Source organism: Heterodontus francisci, chromosome 17 (assembly GCF_036365525.1).
Source record: "Heterodontus francisci isolate sHetFra1 chromosome 17, sHetFra1.hap1, whole genome shotgun sequence".
Lineage (NCBI taxonomy): Eukaryota > Metazoa > Chordata > Chondrichthyes > Heterodontiformes > Heterodontidae > Heterodontus > Heterodontus francisci.
In genome coordinates, this window is record NC_090387.1 from 33,874,786 (window position 1) to 33,897,768 (window position 22,983).

Sequence of the window (22,983 nt, forward strand, 5' to 3'; positions counted from 1 at the left end):
AGACAACATTTAGTAAAAATTATAAAACTCTATAGTAAGGAAAATACATCTTTACAACCATGAAGAGTGCTGTGCTGAGACTGAGAGCTCGATCATGAACGATGTACAAATGGTTTATTCTTCCAGGATGATATGCAAGTGGCCACAAAGAACTTAATTGCAGGTCAGTGTGAAGTACAGACCTGAATTTAAATCCAAACTGGCCCAAATTTATGGGGTGTAGAGAAAGAGAAAGGAAAGAATCTGTCCATGTTTGAATTGCTTTTGAAGTGTAAATAAAGTGAGATTCATGCCTTCATACATAGATGGGCCTATTTTATGTTTCCAACCAAAAATGCTCATGTGCATTGAAGACTTAGTTTAAGATGGGAATGAGGCGGGGAGAATAAAAAAGAGAAAGTGGATGAAAGAAATGATGCAGATGATCTACAATAACCTGATTTCATGTGCATCAGAGTCTCTAGTACAAGCTTCTTGCTCCCATAAGTGTCTATTTCAGGTTGGAGAATCTAAAATTTGGAGAACCTGAATTTTAGATTCCCAGATGCTGTTCCAAATATATCCCATCTCCTCGCCATTGTATATAATGCTGGAGGTACAACCTGAGAATTTGGATTACAGTACCAATCATTTAAAACTATAGATTAGCAGCACAATCTATATAAAAAGTGTTTGTCTGCTCAAATATGCGTCCACCGCAACGGTTTCCAATCGATATAAAGCTGTACATTAAACAACCATTTCACACAAAATGCAGGATTTCAACTCAGTCAGGCAACTCAAAGGCTACAAAACCAGACTTCAAACGCTTGGTATAAAATAAAAACTTTATTCTTTTGCATTTTAACTACCTAAGGTGTTAGTACATAAAAAGGGGCAATAATAAATTTTTTGTAAAAAAAGTTATGCTTTTCTTAAAAGCTCATACATGAACATTTCCTGAGAATGCAGGTGCTGTCAACTTCAAGCAATCTTGGCCAGTAGCTGTGATAATTTGATTCTACAATGCCTTTAAAAGCAGTGCACACGATTCAACCAAACTCTACACATGGCTGAAATGAATTAAATATTTCAATTTAACATTGTATTGGTAAATCATTCAAAAGCAATATCACTACTTTATAATGTGTTATAGTATTCCTAAATTCTTCACAATATGTCTCTTAGGCAAAGAAAAAAGAAATGCTTCAATTTAGGATTATTTCACTCGTAGGATACTGGAACAGGAAGAAAATCTACTAAGTCTACATCAAACTGAGTAATCTTTGGCTCATTTACACTTTGGGGAAAATTCAACTGCATGAATCATGGACTAATGGAAATAAAGCACTCCAGGTTTTAGAGGCAATTTAGTAACTTGCTTTCAAACTCCGATGCAATATCAGTTGGAATGTAATTTCAGTTTGACCCCACACTGCCACCAAATAATATCCATTCCCCATTATGTGTTCCACTCATTATTAATCACTATAAATGATTAAAAGTAAAGCGAGTCTCTAAATTGGCTGTGTAATGCCATTTTCTCATTCTTCCCCACCGCCATACATCTCAGCAAGTTTCTTGAAGCGTGGGCCCCAGTTGTTCAAGTGGTCATAGTCCTGGTCTAAATCAGAGTTGTTGGACGAGTTCACTGAGCTCAAAGATTCTGCCTCTGAACCGCCACCTTCATAATCAAACACCAAAAGGGAATCATAAGGAGGTGCAGTCGGGTCATTATCAGCCGTCTTCAGGTTCTGTAATGGAGAAAAGCCAAGAAAAAATAAGTACAAATCATATTAGAGGTGCTCTCATTCAAACATACAAAATTCTTACAGGACTTGACAGAGTTGTTGCAGGAAGGATGTTTCCCCTGGCTTGGGGGTCCAGAATCAGGGGACACAGTCTCAGAAGGAGGGGCAGGCCATTTAGGACTGAGATGAGGAAGAATTTGTGAGCTTCCACAGCCCTCTGGGGCAGAGAATTCCAGTCATTAAGTATGTTCATGACTGAGATCAATAGATTTTTACATATTAAAAAGGGTTACAGGGATAGTGGAGGAAAATGGTGCTGAAGATGATCAGCCATGATCTCACTGAATGGTGGAGCAGGCTCGAAGGGCTGAATGGCCTATTCCTTTTCCTATTTATGTTCTTATTGCATTTTTAAAAAAAATTCTGTTGACAAGATTTACAGCCCTGGTTACAGGGTTAAGGTGATCGGAAGCTGATTTAACAAAACTCTTAATTCAATAATTAATTCAGGTCACTGAAAATTCAAATTTCTAGATCTATTTTCCACATATAGGTTGCACTGCATCAATAGATACAAATTCAGATTGAACACTTCAAAAAATGCTGTCCACGTCCACCATATTTTCAAGACTTGGGTTATTTTAATAATGGTTGGCGCCTTACCTCATCAATGAAGTTGCCAATCTCATCTGGGTTTGCAGGGCGTAGCCGATATTGTGGTGCCGAGTATACTGGAGGCACATCATTGCGCATAACCTCAGGTTTTGCATCTAGGCCTCTGTGCAGTTGACTGAGATCATAATCCTGTTAAACAAAAGGAACACGGTTATGGCACAATATTAGAATGGAGATATTTTTGTAGATTGTCTACTTAAAGTGGGAATAATGCATTGTGGGAAGGATTTTCATCTGTGTGCAGTAAATGGGCAGGGCAAGCATGCCAATTGCCTAAAGGGGTCAATGTAGAACCCATATGATTGGCAGTGGGCAAGCTACCAGCATATGACATGCTCCCAATGGGCAGCTCGCTGAATTGGAGGTGAGAAATCAGGTGGTGTGGCTGCTCATCTAGGGACTGAATTAGTAGCTTAAAAAGGGAGTATTTTTCAGCTGAGAAAGACAGGAGCAACACTGTGGAGCAGCAGATATCGTGTGCGAAACCTACAGCAACAACAGTGCAAGCTTTCAATTCCGTTAAGGTGGAAAACCAACAAACAATTGTCAGAACAACATTTATAAGGCTCCAACCAGATTTACCTGCCAATGGTTAAGGATCCCTTTTAATATCACTGGAAAAGGCTGGCACCTGACCTGTACCACTCATAATTGGTAGGTGGCAGCCGGAAATGATGGTAGCCAGATGGGGAAATCCAAAAAATGGCATGGGGGCAGAGGGGGGCTAACTTTTTTTTAATTCATTAGTGGGATGAGAACATTGCTGGCTAGGCCAGCATTTATTGCCCATCCTAATTAAACTTGAGAAGATGGTGATGAGTCTCCTTCTTGGACTGCTGCAATCCATGTGGTGTAGGTACATCCGCAGTGCTGTTGGGAAGGGAGTTCCAGGATTTTGACCCAGCGACAGTGAAGGAATGGCAAAATAGTTCCAAGTCAGGATGGCGTGTTGCTTGGAGGGGAACTTGCAGGTGGTGGCGTTCCCATGTATCTGCTGCCCTTGTCCTTCTATATGGTAGAGGTCATGGGTTTGGAAGATGCTGTCGAAGCAGCCTTGGTGAGTTGCTGCAGTACATCTTGTAGATGGTACATACTGCAGCCACTGTACTCTGGTGGTGGGGAGAGTGAATGTTTAACGTGCTGGATGAGGTGCCAATCAAGTGGGCTGCTTTGTCCTGAGCTTCTTGAGTGTTGTTATAGCTGCACTTATCCAGGCAAGTGGAGAGTATTCCATCACACTCCTGACTTGGACCTTGTAGATGGTGGACAGGCTTTGGGGAATCAGGAAGTGTGTTACTCACTGCAGGATTCCCAGCCTCTGACCTGAGCTTGTAGCCACAGTATTTATGTGGCTGGTCAGTTAAGTTTCTGGTTAATGGGGACACCCAGGATGTTGATGGTCAAGGAATTCAGCGATGGTAATGCCGTTAAACATCAAGGGGAGATGGTTACATTCAGTCTTGTTGGAGATCATCATTGCCTGGCACTTGTGTGACAGAAATGTTACTTGCCACTTATCAACCCAAGCCTGAATGTTCTCCAGGTCTTGCTGCATGCGGGCACGGACTGCTTTAGTATCTGAGGAGTTGCGAATGGTACCGAACATGGTGCAATCATCAGGGAACATCTCCACTTCTAAACTTTTGTTGGAGGGAAGGTCATTATTGAAGCAGCTGAAGGTGATTGGACCTTGGACACTACCCTGAGGAATTCCTGCAATGATCTCCTCTATTTGCAGTTATTCATGAGGAGCCTGATGGGAGCTTTGACTGCCAGGATTTAAGCTCGCCCAAAAATCAGAATGGACACCAAAGTAGTTGTAAGTTGATGGGACTAGCAGCCTCTCCATTTTAGTTCCATTGCCACCCAATTTGAGGAATGCGATGGTAGCAAGTTGAAAAATGACCCTATGTTTTTAAACAGTTTCAATAAAGTTTGAGATTTTACAGTCAAAGCCTGAATTAATTTAGTACCAAAACATATACATATCTGCCCATTTAACTCTTGCCATAAAATTTTATTTACAGTCACTCCCATATTATTGATGTTACATACTCCAAAACTCATGTGCAGCTTTTTGTATAAGAAAAAATGGCTTTTTTGAGAAAGTTTATTAAAGAAAATTGGATTACAAAAGAAACTATAGTGAATGAAAAATCCTTCATCCTAGAATATGAGGTGGCACAGTGGATAGCCCACTATCCCTTCACTTTTCAAATCTGCATTACAAATAACACTATATTGGCAGTCAGAAAAGCATCTGTTGTCTAATTGAAATGGAAGTGTTCACACCTCTCTGATGCATTAGGGATGCAAGTCTAATTTAATGACATTCTACATCCTGTGGTTTTTTTTTTAAGTCATTCTACAGCTGTCATTCAGTGACAAAAATTTGCAATCAATTTCTTCACAGTGGGAAATGGCTGCTTCCACTTATCAGAAACATCATTTCAAAACTACTTATTGGCTTGTGGACTTACTCGGAATTTGGTGTTCAACCAGTTCTATGCATCAATGCTTGTTTTGAGTCTGGATTTTGTTTTTCAAAAAGGTGTAAAGTTACGCAATTGTGCATAGCTTGGTGTATTCAATGATTTCACTTGCACTGTTAAATGACAGTTTCATATCAATTCCTTTGTATTCTTTCCCTCACCTTACTACACTTATACTTATGCATCATCATTGAGTTTTGTTTTTGTGCTTTTCCGGACTTTGATCACCAGCAAAGCTGCAAGTTTATTAGTGATTTATGGCTTATTATTGAATTGACACAATACCTTAGTCAAAACCTTCTGAATGTTCTTTTCATTCAGTCTAGCTCATAGTTAATCTCCCCCTCCATTTATAGATAATGCATTTACATTCTCACAGGGTATAACCATATTACCAGCTTTCATGGTAATATTCACATGTAACAATGTAGTTCTATTTGGAGGAGCACAGGTCAGCTGAGAATAGCAGAGTTCAGCGTCTTAACACGGAGGAATAAAGACAGCCTGGCTAAATGCAACTTTAGAACTAATATAACTATACAGCATAAGATACAAGTGTGTCTTCTGTGGAAAATAGATTCCAGTGTCAATGTGCAGAGTAAACTACTCAATATAGATCCTAGGTTTATAAATTACCTTTGAAAGCATAATTGAACAACTTGCTGTTCTGACACTAACCTGGTCTTCCTCACCACCACCCTCTTCATCATAATAGTAAATGTTGTCCCGAACATCCTCTTCAGGCAGTAGGGGCTCCTTTTTGGCACTTCGCCTCTTTTTTACAAATAGCAGAAGTAGCAGTACCAAGACTGAAAGAAAATTATTTTGTTTTTAACTTATGTATTTTAAGTTCCAAAAACCCAGATCCAGTATGTGCCATCAGAAATACAAAAACTTATATGAGCTTATATGTTCATGAACACAATAATGCTTACAGCAGCCCAATACATGTAGTAACTCTTCTCAGATGAAATCAGTGGCTAATTAGAAGGGCGAGCGAAAGTGCTTGGTTTCTCCATAAAGACCTTTTTTTTAATACAGTGATCAGAATGGACGGTCTTTCACCAAATTTGTCGAACGCTGAATTCCATAAGAGGGTGTCACTTTCACTTTTAAAAAGATCAGGATATATGTACAAAAAAAAAAGCAGCCAATTTTGTACTTACATTACAACAGTCATTACACATCAAAAAATTCTTCATTGGTTGTAAAGTGCTTTGGGATACCCTGAGGTCATGAAAAGTGCTATATAAGTGCAAGTCTTGCTTTTCTTTCTTTCAAACTAAATGAGAACCAAAGTCAGTTGTATTGCTCTGACTGAGATCAGTGTAGACCAGGGACTGCACTTGTGACAATCCGGGTCTGGACGGCTCAGTCATAAGGAAATTTCTTTAAAGTCCTTCTGGCCATCCTTCATAATCAGCACATGTAGCACACAAGGAAAGGTCTCCTCCAAGGCCCTGCGCATACTATGTATAGAACAGCCCCACAGCTGCACATACACCACCTTAATTATTCAGGAATGCATAGTTTGCACACTGTTTAAATTGGCACTTGTGCTAGACAAAGAGCAGAATACTTGCCCTGGACTACAGGAGATCTTGGAGGAAGGGAATTCTCCTCAAACGAGCCAAAAAGCTGTAACTCTGCTGACCACGCCTCAAAATATACAGTTTCATTTGGAGGAGCAACAGTAGGGAACAAAGCTGTGTACCAGTGTTCCCTTCAATAAGGCCATAATCAAATTATATAATGGGAAGTTATAAAAATTCATGCTGATCAATCATGACTTCACTTGAGAGGTCAGATGGGGTGAAAAGGACAACTAAAACACATTACTGGAATCTGGGGTTGCTCTTTTTAGAGCAGAGAATGTTAAGGGAAGATTTAATGATGTTCAATTTCATGGAAGGTTTTCATAGAGTAAATAAAAGGAATCTGCTTCCAGTGACAGGAGGGTTGGTAAACAGAAGACACAGATTTCAGATAATGGGCAAAAAAGAGCGAGGTGAAATCAGGAGAACTTTTTTTCGAAGCAGCGAGTAGTTATGATCTGAAATACATTGCCTGAAAGGGTAGTGGAAGCAGGATCAGCAATAACTTTCAAAAGGGAATTGGATAAATAATGAAGAGGAAAACAATTGCAGGGCTATGCAGAAAGGGCAGGGAAATGAGACTAATTGGATAGCTCTTTCAATTAGCCAGCACAGGCACGATAGGCTGGATAGCCTCGTTCAGTGCTATAGCATTCCGTGATTCTCAGATTCTATACCACCTTCATGCATTAATTTAATAGTAATTGCTCTACATCAATATTCACACGCTACAGCGCTCATGGGGAAAAACTTATTTTCTTTGGGAATCAAACAGTAAGACTAGACTTCAAAATGGAACTGTGTTAAAAAAATTGGAATGCAGATTTTATTAAGTTAACTCCTTAGCTGTAGATTTTGTTTTAAATGCGCGTAAACGATACTCACTCAGCAATGCTAAGATAGCACCCAGAATAGCCAAAATGCCTGAGATTCCAAAAGAGGCACCAGCTATCCTGTTTTTACATCCTCCATTGGCGTCACAGTCGCACACCTGCACCTGCAGCCCTGTGACCTGAGACAGTGCTGGCTGTCCACTGTCCGTTACTTTCAAAGAAACTTCATATGTGCTCGGCTCAATTGCTTTAATCAGTTGTAATATCAAATGATCTGAAAGAAAAGAAAATCTAGAGTTATGTATATTGCTTTATGAATTTTAGTCAGTATAAAAGACACATTAACTTGAGAAGTGCTAAAATACACTTATTAAACAAAAACCATGATGCAGCAATTAACAGCTCATTCCCACTGCCATGCCAATCATCAGTTTTTAACCATCCTGAAAATGGGCACCTGCATACTCACCTGATTCAAAGTAACATCCTGCCTGAAAATGTCAATTGATGTCTTGGGTCATTTTCAGCACACACTCCACCCTATGGTACCAGCATTGTCTGGAGTTCTTTAAAGGAACTGCTGCAGGCCACTCTGGAAACACAGCTCGAAATGTTGAGTACCTGAATAGTCCTCCTGACCTCCGGGTCTGGATGACTCAGTTATAAGGGCATTTCTTTAAAATCCTTTTGTCCATCCTTCATAATGAGCACACCATGGTCCTGTGCATACTATGTATAGAACAGCCCCACAGCTGCACGAACACCATCCTAATTATTCAGGAATGCATAGGGCTGAATTTCACCAGTGGTGAGCTTCAAAGATGGTGGGGCACACGCGATGACATGGAGGGGGCAGGCGCTCTGCCCCTGGCAATGGCGTCCAGCGCCATTGCGCAGGTGCCGGTGCCATTTTTAAAGGGCTTCCAGCCCTTCAATGTCAATTAAATTTTTTAAAGGGAAAGATCAAATTGATTTTTAAAAATTACATGCATGTTTCCAGCCCCTCTCCCATTCCCCCCACAATAACAATACACTCATTCCTTGTCCCCTCACCCCCAAAATACTTACCCCTCCACCAAAGCTCACTAACTTTTAACTTTACCCCTTCCCACCACCCCTCCACCAATCATATTAGTTTGAGCCCCCTCCGCCCTCTCCCCCCTGAAAACTCAACTCCTCCCCCCTCCCCATCAGCAACCAACATGGGATCTCCGCATGGAGATCCGAAGTCATGGGAGTCCTGGCAATCGACCAGAACATTGGAGCAGAATGGCCAGTGGCAGCAGGTAAGGCATTAATTCATTCATTAGCAGCCATTAACATATTTAAATTTTGGCCCCATCGCCAAGCAATGGCGGGGGGGGGGGGGGGCAGGAGGCCTCATCAGCACCAGTAATATGGGGTGGGGCCTTCCTGGTGTCGAGACCCGTGGTGGGCCTCTCAGAGATTTTCCAGGCCCCCCCACCATGACCCCAGACGTTGGGGACTGGTAAAATACAGTTTGAGCACTGCTTAAATCGGCACATGTGCAAGACAAATAGCAGAATACTTGCCCTGGACCTCAGAAGATCTTGGAGGAAAGGAATTCTCCTCAAACAAGTCAACCACTGCAGGGTACCCTACAGTTGCATACCCACCCAAAATCCATTACTACCAGCATGAGTCGCTGGAGGAGAGGCTGGATTTCCCCAATCATCCCAATCACAGAGCTTCCTGTCAGCACCAATTCATTAATCAGAAAGAAACAAGACTCTTAAAAAGGTCGAGACCCCGTGTCAAGGACATCGAGCAGTACAATCCCACCCAATGCCCACAATAAGCTAGCATTTGGTAGTTTTTTAAATTTCATCTCCCAAATCTAGGAGTTTGTGACAGGCAATTAAGTTGCCTTCACAAGCGAAAAGATTACATTCTGTTTCAGATGGTGGAGAAGAAACACAAAGCACCATATTATAAAAATTATTTCCTCGCTTTTTCATTGAAGAGTTGAGCTCAAACTGGAAAGCTTTAGACATTGACAGGTCAGTTCTCCTGATAGCTCAGTGGTAAAAATGTGCTTCCCAGGTATCACAAACTTTGCTTCTCCCCAGGCTGAACTATACAATTTGTACAAAAGCAAAATACAGTGACTGCTGGAAATCAGAAACAAAAGCAGAAAATGCTGGAAATACTCCGATCAGGCCCCATCTGTGGAAAGAGAAACGGAGTTAACGTTTCAGGTCTGTGAGATCTTTCATCAGAACTGGCAAACGTTAGAAATGGTGAAAGAGGGAGGCGGGTGAAGAAGGACAAAAGGAATGGTCTGTGTTAGGGTGGAGGGTAGGAGAAATTAAATGACAAAAGGTTTTATGGTACAAAGCCAAGGGGAGTGGTAAAGGGACAAGAAAAGAAACAAAAGTTGTGTCTGGATGAGGCGTCACCGGCAGGAGAGCAGCTGTCCGAAAACAAATTAAAGGGATTAAGAAAGAAACGACAGGGGCAGGGTGGAATAACCAGCAAAAACAAACAAAAAAACAAAATGGGTGCAGTGGTTATGATCGAAAATTATACAACTCAACGTTGAGTCTGGAAGGCTGTAAAGTGCGCAGTCGAAAGATGAGGTGCTGTTCATTGAGCTTGTGTTAAGCTTCATTGGAACACCGGAGCAGACCAAGAATAGAAAGGTCAGAGTGGGAGCAAGGTAGAGAATAAAAATAATAAGCCACAGGAAGCTCACGGTTGCACTTGTGGATTGAACAGAGATGTTCCGCAAAATGGTCACCCAGTCTGCGTTTAGTCTCCCCAAAGCAGAGACGACTGCATTGTCAGCAGCGAATAAAATATACCAAATTGAAAGTAGTACCAGTAAATCAGAGTTTCACCTGGAAGGCATGTTTGGGGCCCTGGACAGTGAGAAGGGAGGAGGTAAAAGGGCAGGTGTGGCATCTCCTGCACTTACATGGAAAGGTGCCTTAGGGAAGGGGTGAGGTGCTGGGGGTAACTGAGAAGTGGACAAGTGTGTCACGGAGGAAACTATCCCTTTGCAATGCTGAAAGGCGAGGGGAAGGGAAGATGTATTTAGTGGTGGCATCACACTGGAACTGGTGGAAATGGTGGAGGATGATCCGTTGAATACGGAGGCTGGTGGGATGGAAGGCGAGGTCAAGGGGACCACTATCATGGTGCTTGGTGGGAAGGGAAGGGGTGAGAGCAAGAGATAAGTGAAATAGATCATGGCTGAGGGCCCTGTCAACAACAGTGGGCCGGGGTGAGGGTGTGGGGTGGAATCCTTGGTTGAGGAAAAAGAAAGACATATTGGAAACTCTAGTATGGAAGGTTGCATCGCCCGAACAGATGTGACGATGAGAACAGATGAGATGGAAAAACAGAGAATGAAATCAAGTCCTAGCAGGAAGTGGGAAGTGAGGAAGTATAGTCCAGGTAGCTGTGGGAATCCATGGGCTTATAGTTAATATTTGCTGATAGCCTATCCCCAGAAATAGAGACAGAGAAGTTGACGAAGGGAAGGGGAGAGTCAAAGATGGACCACGTGAAGGTGAATGATGGGTGGAAATTGGAAACAATGTCAATGAAATTTCCAGTTCAGGGTAAGAGCAGGAAATGGCACCGATACGTTCATCAATGCACTGAAAGAAGAGGTGAGGGAGGGGGCCAGAATAGGACTGGAACAAAAAATGTTCCACATATCCCACAAAAAGGCAAGCACAGCTAGGACCCAAGCAGGTACCCATGGAAAAACCTTTTACTTGGAGGAAGTGAGTGGAGTTGAGGAGAAGTTGTTCAATGTGAGAACAAGTTCAGCCAGGTGGAGGAGGGTGGGGATGGATGGGGACTAGTTGGGCCTCCATTCAAGAAAGTACTGGAGAGCTCTCTGATCATCCTGGTGGGGATGGAAGTGTAGAAGGAGTGGACGACTGTGGTAAATAGGAGACTGTGAGGGCCAGAAAACAGGAAACTGGTGAAGTAACAGAGGGCATTGGAAAAGTCACGGCTGCAGGTGGGAAGAGACTGGACAAGGGGAGTAAAAATATAGAGTCGAGATAGGAAGAAATCAGTTCAGTGGGGCAGGAACAAGCTGAAACAATGTGTCTACCAGGTCAGTTTTGGTTGTAGATTCTGGGAAGGAGTTAGAAGCGGGGTGTACAGGGTTGAGGAACTAGGAGGTTGGAGGCTGGTGGCTGTGGAGGGAAGATCTCCAGAGGGGATGCTATATAATTTGTAGTACTGTTCAGCCTTGTGTTGAGCTTTAAATGCCGCATCTTTTCCATCACAAAGATGCTTACTTCCAGCTTAACATCACCCATTTCCATCCATGTTGAGCCCCTCTGCTTCTGAAACCCTTATACATGCCTCTGTCACAGTCTCTTCTTGACATTTTCCCAGTGGTCTCCTATTCTCCAATCCCAGCTAATTCAACTTGATCAAAGTTTTGTCACTCATGCATGTCCCAAACCAAGTTGTATTCACTCATTACCCTCTACATTGGCTTCCCAAACTCCAACACATTAAATTTAAAATCCTCAACTAAAACAATTGGGAAAGACGGGAAAAACAGGCAGGAATTTATTTCTTGAATAAGACAGTCCTTTGAAGTGTAAATTGCTTACCTCTGCCTGTACTTTTGACAGTCCAATTAAGTTCAGCTCCATGAACTGGTGTCACAAAGTAAGAGTAGGTGTTGGGGGGGATGTCTTTGTCCACAATGGTTACATTGATTGGGAGTGCATTATGGTTACACACACGATTTAGAACAGCAGTAGCAATGGGTGGATTATCATTGATGTCTTCAAGCTCCAGAAGAAGAGTCCCAGTACCAGTGGCAGATGGAGTCCCTGTGGAGATAAAATAGAATTCTGAATCCTAAAGCAAAGCTTGGTGAAAGTTTATTATTCAACGGAATCAGTCAGTGCCCTTTCATCAGATCGGTATGGATGATGGTAGCCATTCTTAGACCCTAAAGTCTCTATCACTTTATGTTCTGCAGAGAGCCAGCATGGACTCGATGGGCTGAAAGGCCTCCTTCTGTGCCATAATGACTTGATGACTCTCCATCACAGCATCAGATTTATGTCAAATTACTCTAGCGTTGTTGCCTGTACTGCTCTATCCATTCCATGCATGTCAAACAACATTCCAACATCAGCCCTAAATTTGCCTTTTACTACTTTGAGCCTCTGCTTCCTTAACCTACTTTCACAATGTAGAGTAACATTTCAGATTGACATTTCCATATTATTAATTTGGTATATTCCCACATCACTTCTCAGATGCCACCTTCTCAAGGCTGAAAAGCCAAGCTTTTCCTTTCTTATATAGTCATTGTATTAACAAATGTCAAGACCACCACCCACCAAGGGTTCTGAGTTTAAAGAAACAACAGTCAACATGGACCAAAATTCACAATTAAATGGCTTACACCTCTGTGCCATGTGCTTCATAATATCCAGTACACTCTGAAGAGAGACATCAGCAGATATTTAAGGGGATATTTCAGAATACATATTCCAAAGAGAAAGAAAAATTCCAAGGGGAGGACCCATCATCTGTGATTAACTAAAAAAGTTAAAGATAGTATTAAACTTAAAGAAAAAGCATATAATTGCACCAAGATGGGTGGCAGGTCAGATGATTGGACAGAATATAAAAAGCAGCAAAGAACAACTAAAAGATTAATAATTAGGGAAAAATTAGAGTACAAGAAAAGGCTTGCTAGAAATATAAAAACAGATAATGAGAGTTTCTATAGATATTTTTAAAAAAGAGTTAACAAAGTGAGCGTTGGTCCTATAGAAAGTGAGTCTGGGCACTTAATAAGGGAAAATAAAGAGATGGTAAAGGAATTGATCAGATATTTTGCATCATAGAGAATACAAGTAACTTTCCAGAAATAGCTGTAAATCAGGAAATGGAAGGGAGGGAGGAACTCAAGAAAATTACGATCACCATGGAAGGGGCACTGAGAAAATTGTTGGAGCTGTCGGCTGACAAGTCCCCGGATGGACTTCATCCTAGGGTCTTAAAAGAAGTGGCTTGTGAGATAGTCGATGTGTTGGTTTTAATTTTCCAAAATTCCCTTGATTCGGGGAACGTTCCACTATCTTGGAAAATAGCAATGTAACTCCATGATTCAAAAAGGGAGGGAAACAGAAAGCAGGAAACTATTGGCCAGTTAGCTTAACATCTGTCATAGGGAAAATGTTGGAAGCTATTATTAAAGACGTTATAGCAGGGCACTTAGAAAATTCAAGGTAATCAGTTAGAGTCAACACGGCTTTGTGAAAGGGAAATCATGATTAACCAATTTATTGCAGTTCTTTGAAGTAACAAGTGCTGTGGACAAAGGGGAACCGGTGGATGTACTGTACTGAGATTTCCAGAAGGCATTTGAAAAGGTGCCACATCAAAGGTTATTGTGGAAAATAAAAGCTCATGGTATAAGGGGTAACATTTTGGCATGGATAGAAGATTGGCTAGCTAATAGGAAACAGAGTTGACATAAATGGGTCATTTTCTGTTTGGCAAGTGGTGCGCCACAGGGATCTGTGCTGGGGCCTCAACTTTTTAACTTTATATAAATGACTTGGATGAAGGGACTGAAGGTATGGTTGCTAAATTTGCTGATGGCACAAAGATAGGTAGGAAAGTAAGTTGTGAAGAGGACATAAAGAGGCTACAAAGGGATATAGATAGGTTAAGTGAGTGGGCAAAGATCTGGCAAATGGAGTATAATGTGGGAAAATGTGAAATTGTCCATTTTGGCAGCAAAAAAGTTGACTCGCCAACTTTAAGGGCATTTATGTGGTCATTGGATAGACATATGGATGAAAATGGAATAGTGTAGGTCAGATGGTTTCACAGGTCGGCGCAACATCGAGGGCCGAAGGGCCTGTACTGCGCTGTAATGTTCTTCTAAAAGAAGCATATTATCTATATGGTGAGAGATTGCAGAGCTCAGAGCTCGGAGATGCAGAGGGATCTGGGCATCCTAGTGCACGAATCACACAAGGTTAGTATGCAGGTACAGCAAATAATTAGGAAAGCTAATAGAATGTTATTGTTGATTGCAAGGGGGATTGAACACAAAGGTAGGGAGGTTGTGCTTCAGTTATACAGGGCATTGGTGAGACCACATCTGGAATACTGTATACAGTATTGGTCTCCTTACTTAAATGCATTGGAAGCAGTTCAGAGAAGGTTTACTAGACTAATACCTGGAATGGGCGGGTTGTCTTATGAAGAAAGGGTGGACAGACTAGGCTTGTATCGGCTGGAGTTTAGAAGAGTAAGAGGCGACTTGATTGAAACATAAGATTCTGAAGGGACTTGACAGGAGGGATGTAGAAAGGATGTTTCCTCTTGTGGGACTATCTCAAACTAGGGGTCACTGTTTAAAAATAAGGGGTCGCCCATTTAAGACAGAGATGAGGAGAAATTTTTTCTCTGAGGGTTGAGTCTTTGGAACTCTCGACCTCAAAAGGGGGTAGAAGTAGAGTCTTTGAATATTTTTAAGGCAGAGGTAGATAGAATCTTGATAAGCAAGGGGATGAAAGGTTATTGGGGGTAGGCGGGAATGTTGACTTGAGGTTACAATCAGATCAGCCATGATCTTATTGAATGGCGGAGCAGGCTCAAGAGGCCGAGTGGCCTACACCTGCTCCTAATTCGTATGTACGTATGTTCGTATGACTAGTGGTGTTCCAGGTAAGTTCATTACTGGGACCAATCAGGCTGCCATGGCTGCAGTTTAAACCGTTGACATATATTGTTGACTTTTACAAAATTGTTGCCTACCGACAGCTACAAGTTATTCAGAGATTTCAAATGTTATACGTACAATGAAACAACGCTACTGGTCAGTAACCTACATGGGGAGAGTGAGGTTCAACTGACTTCCTAGCTTTCCTGTAAATGAAATGTAAAGTTTGGTTTTCAATGAAGCAGATTACAGCAGCTTAATTACATCTATATTAGCTTAAAGCTGTTGACCTTGGCAAAGAGGAGGAGACATGTGCACATTATTGCCAGGAACTTCCTTGGAGGTTTGAGTAGCCACGGTAACTTTGGCAGAAGATTGGAGGAAAATTTTGAAAAGATGTGTGAAGGGGATTTTTTCCATGCAAGTTGCACTGACTAATCAAAAGAATACCCAGGGTAATTCCCTTGTTCAACATTGTGAATGCTAAAGAACAATAGTAACGTAACCAATGAGAAACACAACAGAATACAACAGCTGCTGGGGAACCCTTCACTCAAAGTTGTAACAGTTTCACTTTGTTTTAATCCTGTTGCTTGCAAGTAAGGTTCTATTATGTATTATTCCAAATGGCTTTGCCCTCAACTTTCTCATTTTTTATCATAAAACCTCAACCTTTAAAGAAAATAAATGGACATCATTTACATTATCTAAATACTATAATTTAAGTCTTGTCACACATTAAACCTATGGCTGGCACAATTTGTCTGAAGCAGGTAAAAACTGTCATGCTTTTCCCATTGGGTCAAATAAGCAATTTAACTGTACTGATTAGCTAGAATATGGATCACAGAAACCAAGGAAACAATCACTTGTAAAATTGCAGAACCAGCTCCATCGGAAGTTCTTTTTCAGAATGGTTCTAGTTGCCTTTTCCATTTATAACCCAGCTCACCACAACGTTTCTAAGCTAAATATAAAGGCCTGGGATTTCCTGCTACAGCCAGCTTTCTTAATGGATCGGAGGTAGACAGGGCTAGAAATACGCTCAGCAATGGCTACACCATGTCCTTGCCTTCTTCCTTTGCGGAGGGTAGATCCGATGCCCTAAAATTCACCAGTTCATGTGAGGACAGGTGCATACTAGTGAAATTAATGTGAGATAAACACAGCATCGACTGCGTTTTCTGTATTTCTCCCCTTACTCAATCCTGGCTAGGGGTCAGATGCGTGTTCTTGGCAATTAGAATTCAATAGCTTGCATTAAAGGTTTAGTGAAATAATTAGCACACTGAGCATAGCCATGCATAGGACAAAACGTTTTTCTTAAATTAAAAAAAAAATTTCATTAAGTACCTCAGCGACTGCCTTCTGCTTCCTGTTGTAAAAACCCCCACCAAATCAGGTTTGCCACAGAAAGCCTTTGTCCCAGTCTAGAATGATTCTTATGGGAGGTTGGTGAACACACGTCCACAAGCAAATTACCGCCTGGCTGAAAATACAGCTAGAATCAAGCGGGTCATCATGGGGTGAATGGAAGTTCCCCCCGCCATCCCCACTCTCCCATATAAGAAAGCCGAGGCCAAAAAGTTGATGATTCCTTAAGTCATTTAAGTTACACATGCATATGAATTTATAGTTTGCCACATTACGACCATACATAAGAACTAGGAGCAGGAGTAGGCCATTCGACCCCCCGAGCCTGCTCCGCCATTTGATAAGATCATGGCTTTTCTGATTGCGACCTCAACTCTACTTTCCCGTCTACCCCCTGTATCCTTTGACTCCTTTATTAGTCAAGAATCTATCTGACTCAGCCTTAAAAATAATCAATGACCCAGCCTCCATTGCTCTCTGGGGAAGAGAATTCCACAGACTAACGACTTTCTGAGAGAAAAAACTTCTCCTCATCTCCATCTTAAATGGGAGACCCCTTAGTTTTAAACTGTGTCACCTAGTTATAATCTCTCTCACAAGGGGAACCATCCTCTCATCATCTACCCCATCAAGACCCCTCAGGATCTTATAGGTTTCAATGATATCACCTCTCATTCTTCTAAACTCTAATGGATATAGGCCCAACTTGTCCTACCCTTCCTCCACTACCACTTCTTTTCACAGCCCTATGCCACTCTGGTGCCCAAGACAAGAGTTCTGCTTCAAATCACAATCGCAGAGTTGGAAATTTTGCCTCAAGGGCCTCAAGTGTTGGGGATTTCCAAACACCTGTGGGCAAGATTGTGTAGGCTCAATGCATCATATTATATTTTCACCCAGGCTGTACCATCACAATTCATTACACATACCATGACAACCAAGCAGGCAATTTAGAAGCAAGGCGAGGTAGAGTGAAACATCAATACAAATTTAATTTCCCAGAGTTTTGTACTGTTTGAACTTTTAAATAAAAATTCTGATCTGAAGGTTTTACTTTTAGAAAGTTTTTTTTTCCTCCATCACTACTGCTACTGTTTGCAGTTGGGCTGGAAGGGAACGTTTACAAGATGCTTTTAAAGAGGGCTCAGACATTATGGTTCAAGTCAGCTGGCCAGGCCAAAGGCACCAGAAGTTGGAGATTCCACAGAAAAAAATCTACAGCACATAAAAATGCATTTTTAACAGAAGAATTTTCATATTACGTGCCAAATTAGCCAAAATAATTCACACTTGTGGCATAACCACTAGAGGACAAAAACTGCAACAGGTCACTGATGAAGGAAACTAGACATGAATTGTGTGGGTTTGCTCACAACAAAAAAAGGCAAGTTGTATTTACCATCATCATAAGCAAGGATTGTTGCAGTATAGATACTGTTCTTAACATATTCCGACTCTCTGTCCATATTATTAACTAGTTTAATGATGCCAGTCTCTGCCTCAATTTCATACCATCGTGCTGGGTCACTTCCTATGCGGTATCTGGAAAACACAGAGCAAAAACATTGACACAACTCGCTTTAAAATCAGAGAAAATGGGTAAATTGTTGTTAAACCCAATATACTTTCATAAAGATCTGCCCTTGTGGAGTAACCAAATACTTCAGCATAGAACTACAATTCCTATAGCAAGCTCTGCATCTGTATAATCATCACATATGTGAAAAAATTATTTGTACTTCTTTTGGGGCAACTTTTTAAAAAAAAGTAGTATTAAACATATGCAAAACATTTTGTTGGTTCAGTGAACCTTTTATACCACCAATTTTGTCTCTAGCACAGTTGGGGTAATGGTGACCCTATTTATCACTATGGCACTTGATACCTTGTCAGGCAATAGGTGGGCAGGAACATACACAATGTATCTGCTCAAGAAAAATGGCAGGCGTTCAAGAACAGCTATGACATTGATTGTCTTTTTAAGTTTACCATTTTTAGCAGGTAATAACAATTAGATAAAAGGCCTATCCTGCAGGGCACTAACAATGTTAAAAACAACGATGAATGACAAAGTGATGCCAAGTTTGTTTTTTTTAAAAAAACATTTCATCATGGTTTGTGAATGGGGGTGGGAGGAGACTGAGGGAGGTAAAGAGTTCCACCGTATAAAGGTTATGGAAAAAGAAAAGATATTGAGAAAGAGAAAGTGCAATTAGTCATCTTCAAACCAGTAGAGATACGGGGAAGCAAACGTGTGCAGAATGATGTATGTACGGTTTAAAGAGAAAAAGTACAGATTATACGAGTATCTATAGAGAGGTGACAATACACAGGAAGATACAAGATGCAAGAGCAATGCAATATATCTTGCCAAAAGCTAATAAAAATACCATAGCCTCTTTCAATTTAAAGAATGATCCAAAAATGTGCATCAATCCCAAATCTCCATTCTGTGTGCATGAATCAGTGTGAACACAAGCACATTGACTAAAGCTGTGATGCAATTCACTGGAATTAAACCTAATGTGTAACTACATGGGTAAGTGCATGAGTCAAAAACAAAGAACCGGATTTTGTGCTCAGCAGCGAAGGGACAGCACTTGCTGCTCATCTCAATAAGAAATGTCGACAAAGACATAGCAGGCGCTAGAGTGTGGATTTCCTCTACTCAGACCTAACTTTGAATTTGGCACTATCTAACTGTGGGGGCAGCAACAGTGCAGGCAGGCTGATCAGCCAATCAGATTGTAAAATTCAGACAGCAAATTGGGAAGTAAAAAGCACAGATTATAATTCACATTTTAATAATTGTACAGAAAACAAAATTAAGATTGTGACATACACATGGGATTAAGGGAGAAACTGAAATATCAAACAAACTTTAAAAAATAAATTAAATTAAAACCATGTAAATTTTAATGTCATTCAGAGGGAATGAGATTCCACACATTTAAAATTAGTTTTTCAGGAGTACTTATGACTTAGTACACCATTAAAAACTCAGTTACTCCTGATTAAACAAGGCTTAACATTTTCATTTCTTTTACAGCGAGAAAAGTGTGTAAAAAGTTGAAGTTCACATCAAATCACTGATTCTGTCCTGATTCCAGCTGTAAAGACTGCAACAGTGGGGAGCAGGGTATCACGGACAACAACTTCCACATTTCCATGTTTAACTACGCATGTGTGGATGCCAAAATTTGCGGTCAGTTTTACAGAGAAACGACGGTGAGCACTGACAATTTTGCCATCATAACAACTGCAAATTCTAAGCCAAAATGTTACATAGCGATTTTACAGGTTTTAGATTCTCAGACGAGAGTGTAGATCTCAACTATCGGCCTTGGCAAAAAATGGGCGGTTGTTAATTGATCACCCATTATATACCACACTCAATTTTCAGCCAATTCGTAACCATCTGTTTTGTGCCACCAGTAAAAGTTAGAATCTACCCTGAGATCTCAACATTTCTAGCAAAAGGGAGCATGTGACCAGGTTAATGTCCTGAATAACTCAAAGTTAACTACTTATATAGCTCCTAGTGGCAAGTGCATCATTCTCCATTGGTAGTTCTACTGAACAGACATAAAACATTTATCTGCAGTACACTTGGAAAGGGGACATTAGTACTAAATTGAAAATGTTCCCAAGAATCCATTTTATACCTAACGGTTTGATGTTGAGCAGTGTCAGGGTCCTTTGCGGTGTATGCAGTTACTGTCCTTCCTATTGGTAGATTCTCAGGCTGCTTGTCAACCTTTTGTTCTGGATCAAATATTGGTGCTTCATTAACATCATTTACATTGATGGTGACTGTAGCAGAAGAGAGTGGCAAGGTTGCGGTGAAAGGTATCTGATTCCTTACTTCAATGATCACCACATGCTGTTTGCTCTTCTCATAATCCAAGGGCTGCATAAAGAAAGACAAAAGTTCAACAAACTCATGCATGCAATATTAAAGAGGCATTATTTCCATGAAAAAGTTTGCAAACAAAAAAAGTTTACTAAAATGCACATGACAATACAAGTCACATTGAGAAGCAATGTGATCTGTACAGTATTAACAAAATGGCATGACTCGATTTTCAAAAGAAAATCTGGCAAGACATATTTTCCCAAGATGTTAGTGCAATTTGACTACAGAACACCACATCTTTGGGGCTCAGTTTCACAACCCAAACATTCTAAATGTATTGTACTCAGTTACAGCCACATGCCACTGCCCCCCTTGATTACTTTAAACAAAACATGCACACCCATGTCCCATTTTTTGTTGTGGAGAGCTCTGGCTGAGTCTTTTCTAACCCTTTGTTGTTTCTTTACAACAAAGAAGTGTTATATTGCTTTTTAGTTCACTACCATACAAATAAAACTGCATCATTGCAGTACCTGAAAGGTTTAACTCCCTCCACCTTTTGACTAAAATATCATTTTGAATACATTTCTATTAATAGCTAACATTCTCAAATAAATCTCTCAGATCATGACTGAAAATACATTGGAGGTTATTTTGGCTGTGCAATAGTGTAAAATGGGTGATAGTGAATTGATTGTTTTACATCTCGACTGATTTTTATTACCATTGTAGGCAATGAAAATAAAAATTCAAGACTTAAAACAAGCTGATTTGCTACTACCCGTTATACGCTATCACTCAAAGTCAAAATCTACCTGACTACCTTCAACCAACTGATACCATGATATGTTAACTGATATGTTAATTTGTTTGTAGAGACCTAAAAGCAAACTTTAACATTTACTGAAACATTGAGTTTTCCCCATACATTACATAAAATTTAATCTATTCCTTTAAACACCTTAAAACTAGGTTTTTAAAATCATCTTGATGATCACAATGAGAAATAAAATCGGATAGTGCCTTTCCTTAATATCTTCCTTGGATTAGTACAAACCCGGTGTTTGACCATAGTATCAATGATCATACCCATGGCCAACAGGATGGGCTGGGTTTTATGGGCCACCCTGAGGCGGACTCTCCCACAGAATCACAATGGGTAGTGGGGCAGAGGGCCCATCACTGCCCCATCGCCAGCCGGTTTTGCCTGGAAACAGGATAGGTTGACCTTCCCGCCCAGAGGCCAGTTGAGGCTCTTAAGTGGTGGATTAACAACCACTTAAGGGCCTGTTACGGCCACTGCGGTGATCTAACCAGCAGCGGAGGGTGTGCCTCAGCCACGCGGGTTTTACAAGGCACCCTCCCTGTGGGCTTGTGAAGGTTGGTGGGGGGGGAGCTGTTCCCTCCTTTGTGGGCAAGCTGTGACCCAAGGAGGACCGACACCCCCCCCCCACCTCCCGCCAAAACCTTCACCTCCATGGACCTCCCTCCCCCGGACTTCACGCCCACCCTCTCACCCCTACCCTGCCGAGGCCCTCTGAACTGGTCTCGCAGGCCCGCCTCACTTACCTAAGATCCGAGGTTCCCTGTGATTGGCTGGCAGCGCTTGGAGGCAGGATGCCCATCTTTAAACAGACAGGGATCCTGGCATGCGACACCTTGGCAACAAAACGACAGAGGATCGCTCCAGGGGACACTAAAAGGCCGAGGTGAGGATCCGCCACCCCCCCCCCCCCCCCAACCTTTTTGGCTCGGCGCTGGGAGCCCCGCCTCCTCCACAAAATCCAGCCCGATATGTGGGAAACCAACTCCGTGGCCCCATCAGTTTGGATCAATTACCAAAAATGCACAATATTTTTAATTATCTGAGACCATAAACATGCCTATAGCAGTTACAAACAGAATTGAATGCCTACCTTAACTATCTTAAGGACTCCATTATTGTTGGCGTCAGTCGTCATAGAGAACTGTTCTCTCTCATTCCCAAATATAATATTGTAATCTGCATTCCAGCCTGGTGTACCAGCCTTATCCTTGTCAGTTACAGAGAGACTTGTTACATCATAGTCTACTTCATTTTCACGAACATCAACAGTAACCTGCAAGTCAGAAAAATATAGTCATTAGGGAAAGCAGATTAGCACAATGCCCCATCTCAAGACCTGGATTCATATTCAGCCTAGGCTGATGGGATGACTACTCCCTTCTTCCAACAGCCTCCATTTCATCTCCAAATGTGTCTTTTCTCTTGAAGCTACTAACAATTTATTGCAGAATTGTTCCACAGGTCCAACTTTTTCACATTTTGCCCAAATGACTGGGAGCCTATTGTCCCTCGACAAGGATTACAAGCAATTCTGATCTTGAACCCATTCACTGCCAGTATGGGTCGCTGGATAATGATCCAGAATATCAGTGATCAGAACTGGGACCTCCTGATCTGTATGGCTTAACATACTAGATGAGGCAGTTAGTCACTAAACCATTGGATGAAGCTGGGTTTGCACAAATTAAGGTTTATCCACACAAGTCCACCGATTTCATAATGTGTACTACATTGACTGGAAACAAAAGTGCATCAATTATCATTCCCAATTCACTACTTTATTCAATTTCAGAATTATTTACAGAAAGACACAATCCATCAAAATTCAGGCAACTGTAAATTTGCAAATGGCTACATGGTAATATGTTAAAACATTGTTCTTTCACCAGTGATCTGGGTTCAAAGT

The 22,983-nt window shown here is 41.2% G+C and overlaps 1 protein-coding gene across 1 annotated transcript in view; it reads right to left on the reverse strand.

The window, feature by feature from the left end:
• Positions 1-808: 808 nt before the first annotated feature.
• cdh31 (cadherin 31) overlaps positions 809-22,983 on the reverse strand; it is a 65,489-nt gene continuing 43,314 nt past the window's right edge. The window contains exons 9-16 of the mRNA XM_068049244.1: positions 22,168-22,350; positions 20,061-20,305; positions 17,795-17,937; positions 11,933-12,157; positions 7,378-7,599; positions 5,576-5,706; positions 2,394-2,534; positions 809-1,733 (exon numbers count right to left, since the gene is read on the reverse strand). Coding sequence (XP_067905345.1) covers positions 1,524-1,733; positions 2,394-2,534; positions 5,576-5,706; positions 7,378-7,599; positions 11,933-12,157; positions 17,795-17,937; positions 20,061-20,305; positions 22,168-22,350 — 1,500 coding nt within the window. The 3' untranslated portion in view covers positions 809-1,523. The remainder of the gene's footprint in view (positions 1,734-2,393; positions 2,535-5,575; positions 5,707-7,377; positions 7,600-11,932; positions 12,158-17,794; positions 17,938-20,060; positions 20,306-22,167; positions 22,351-22,983) is intronic.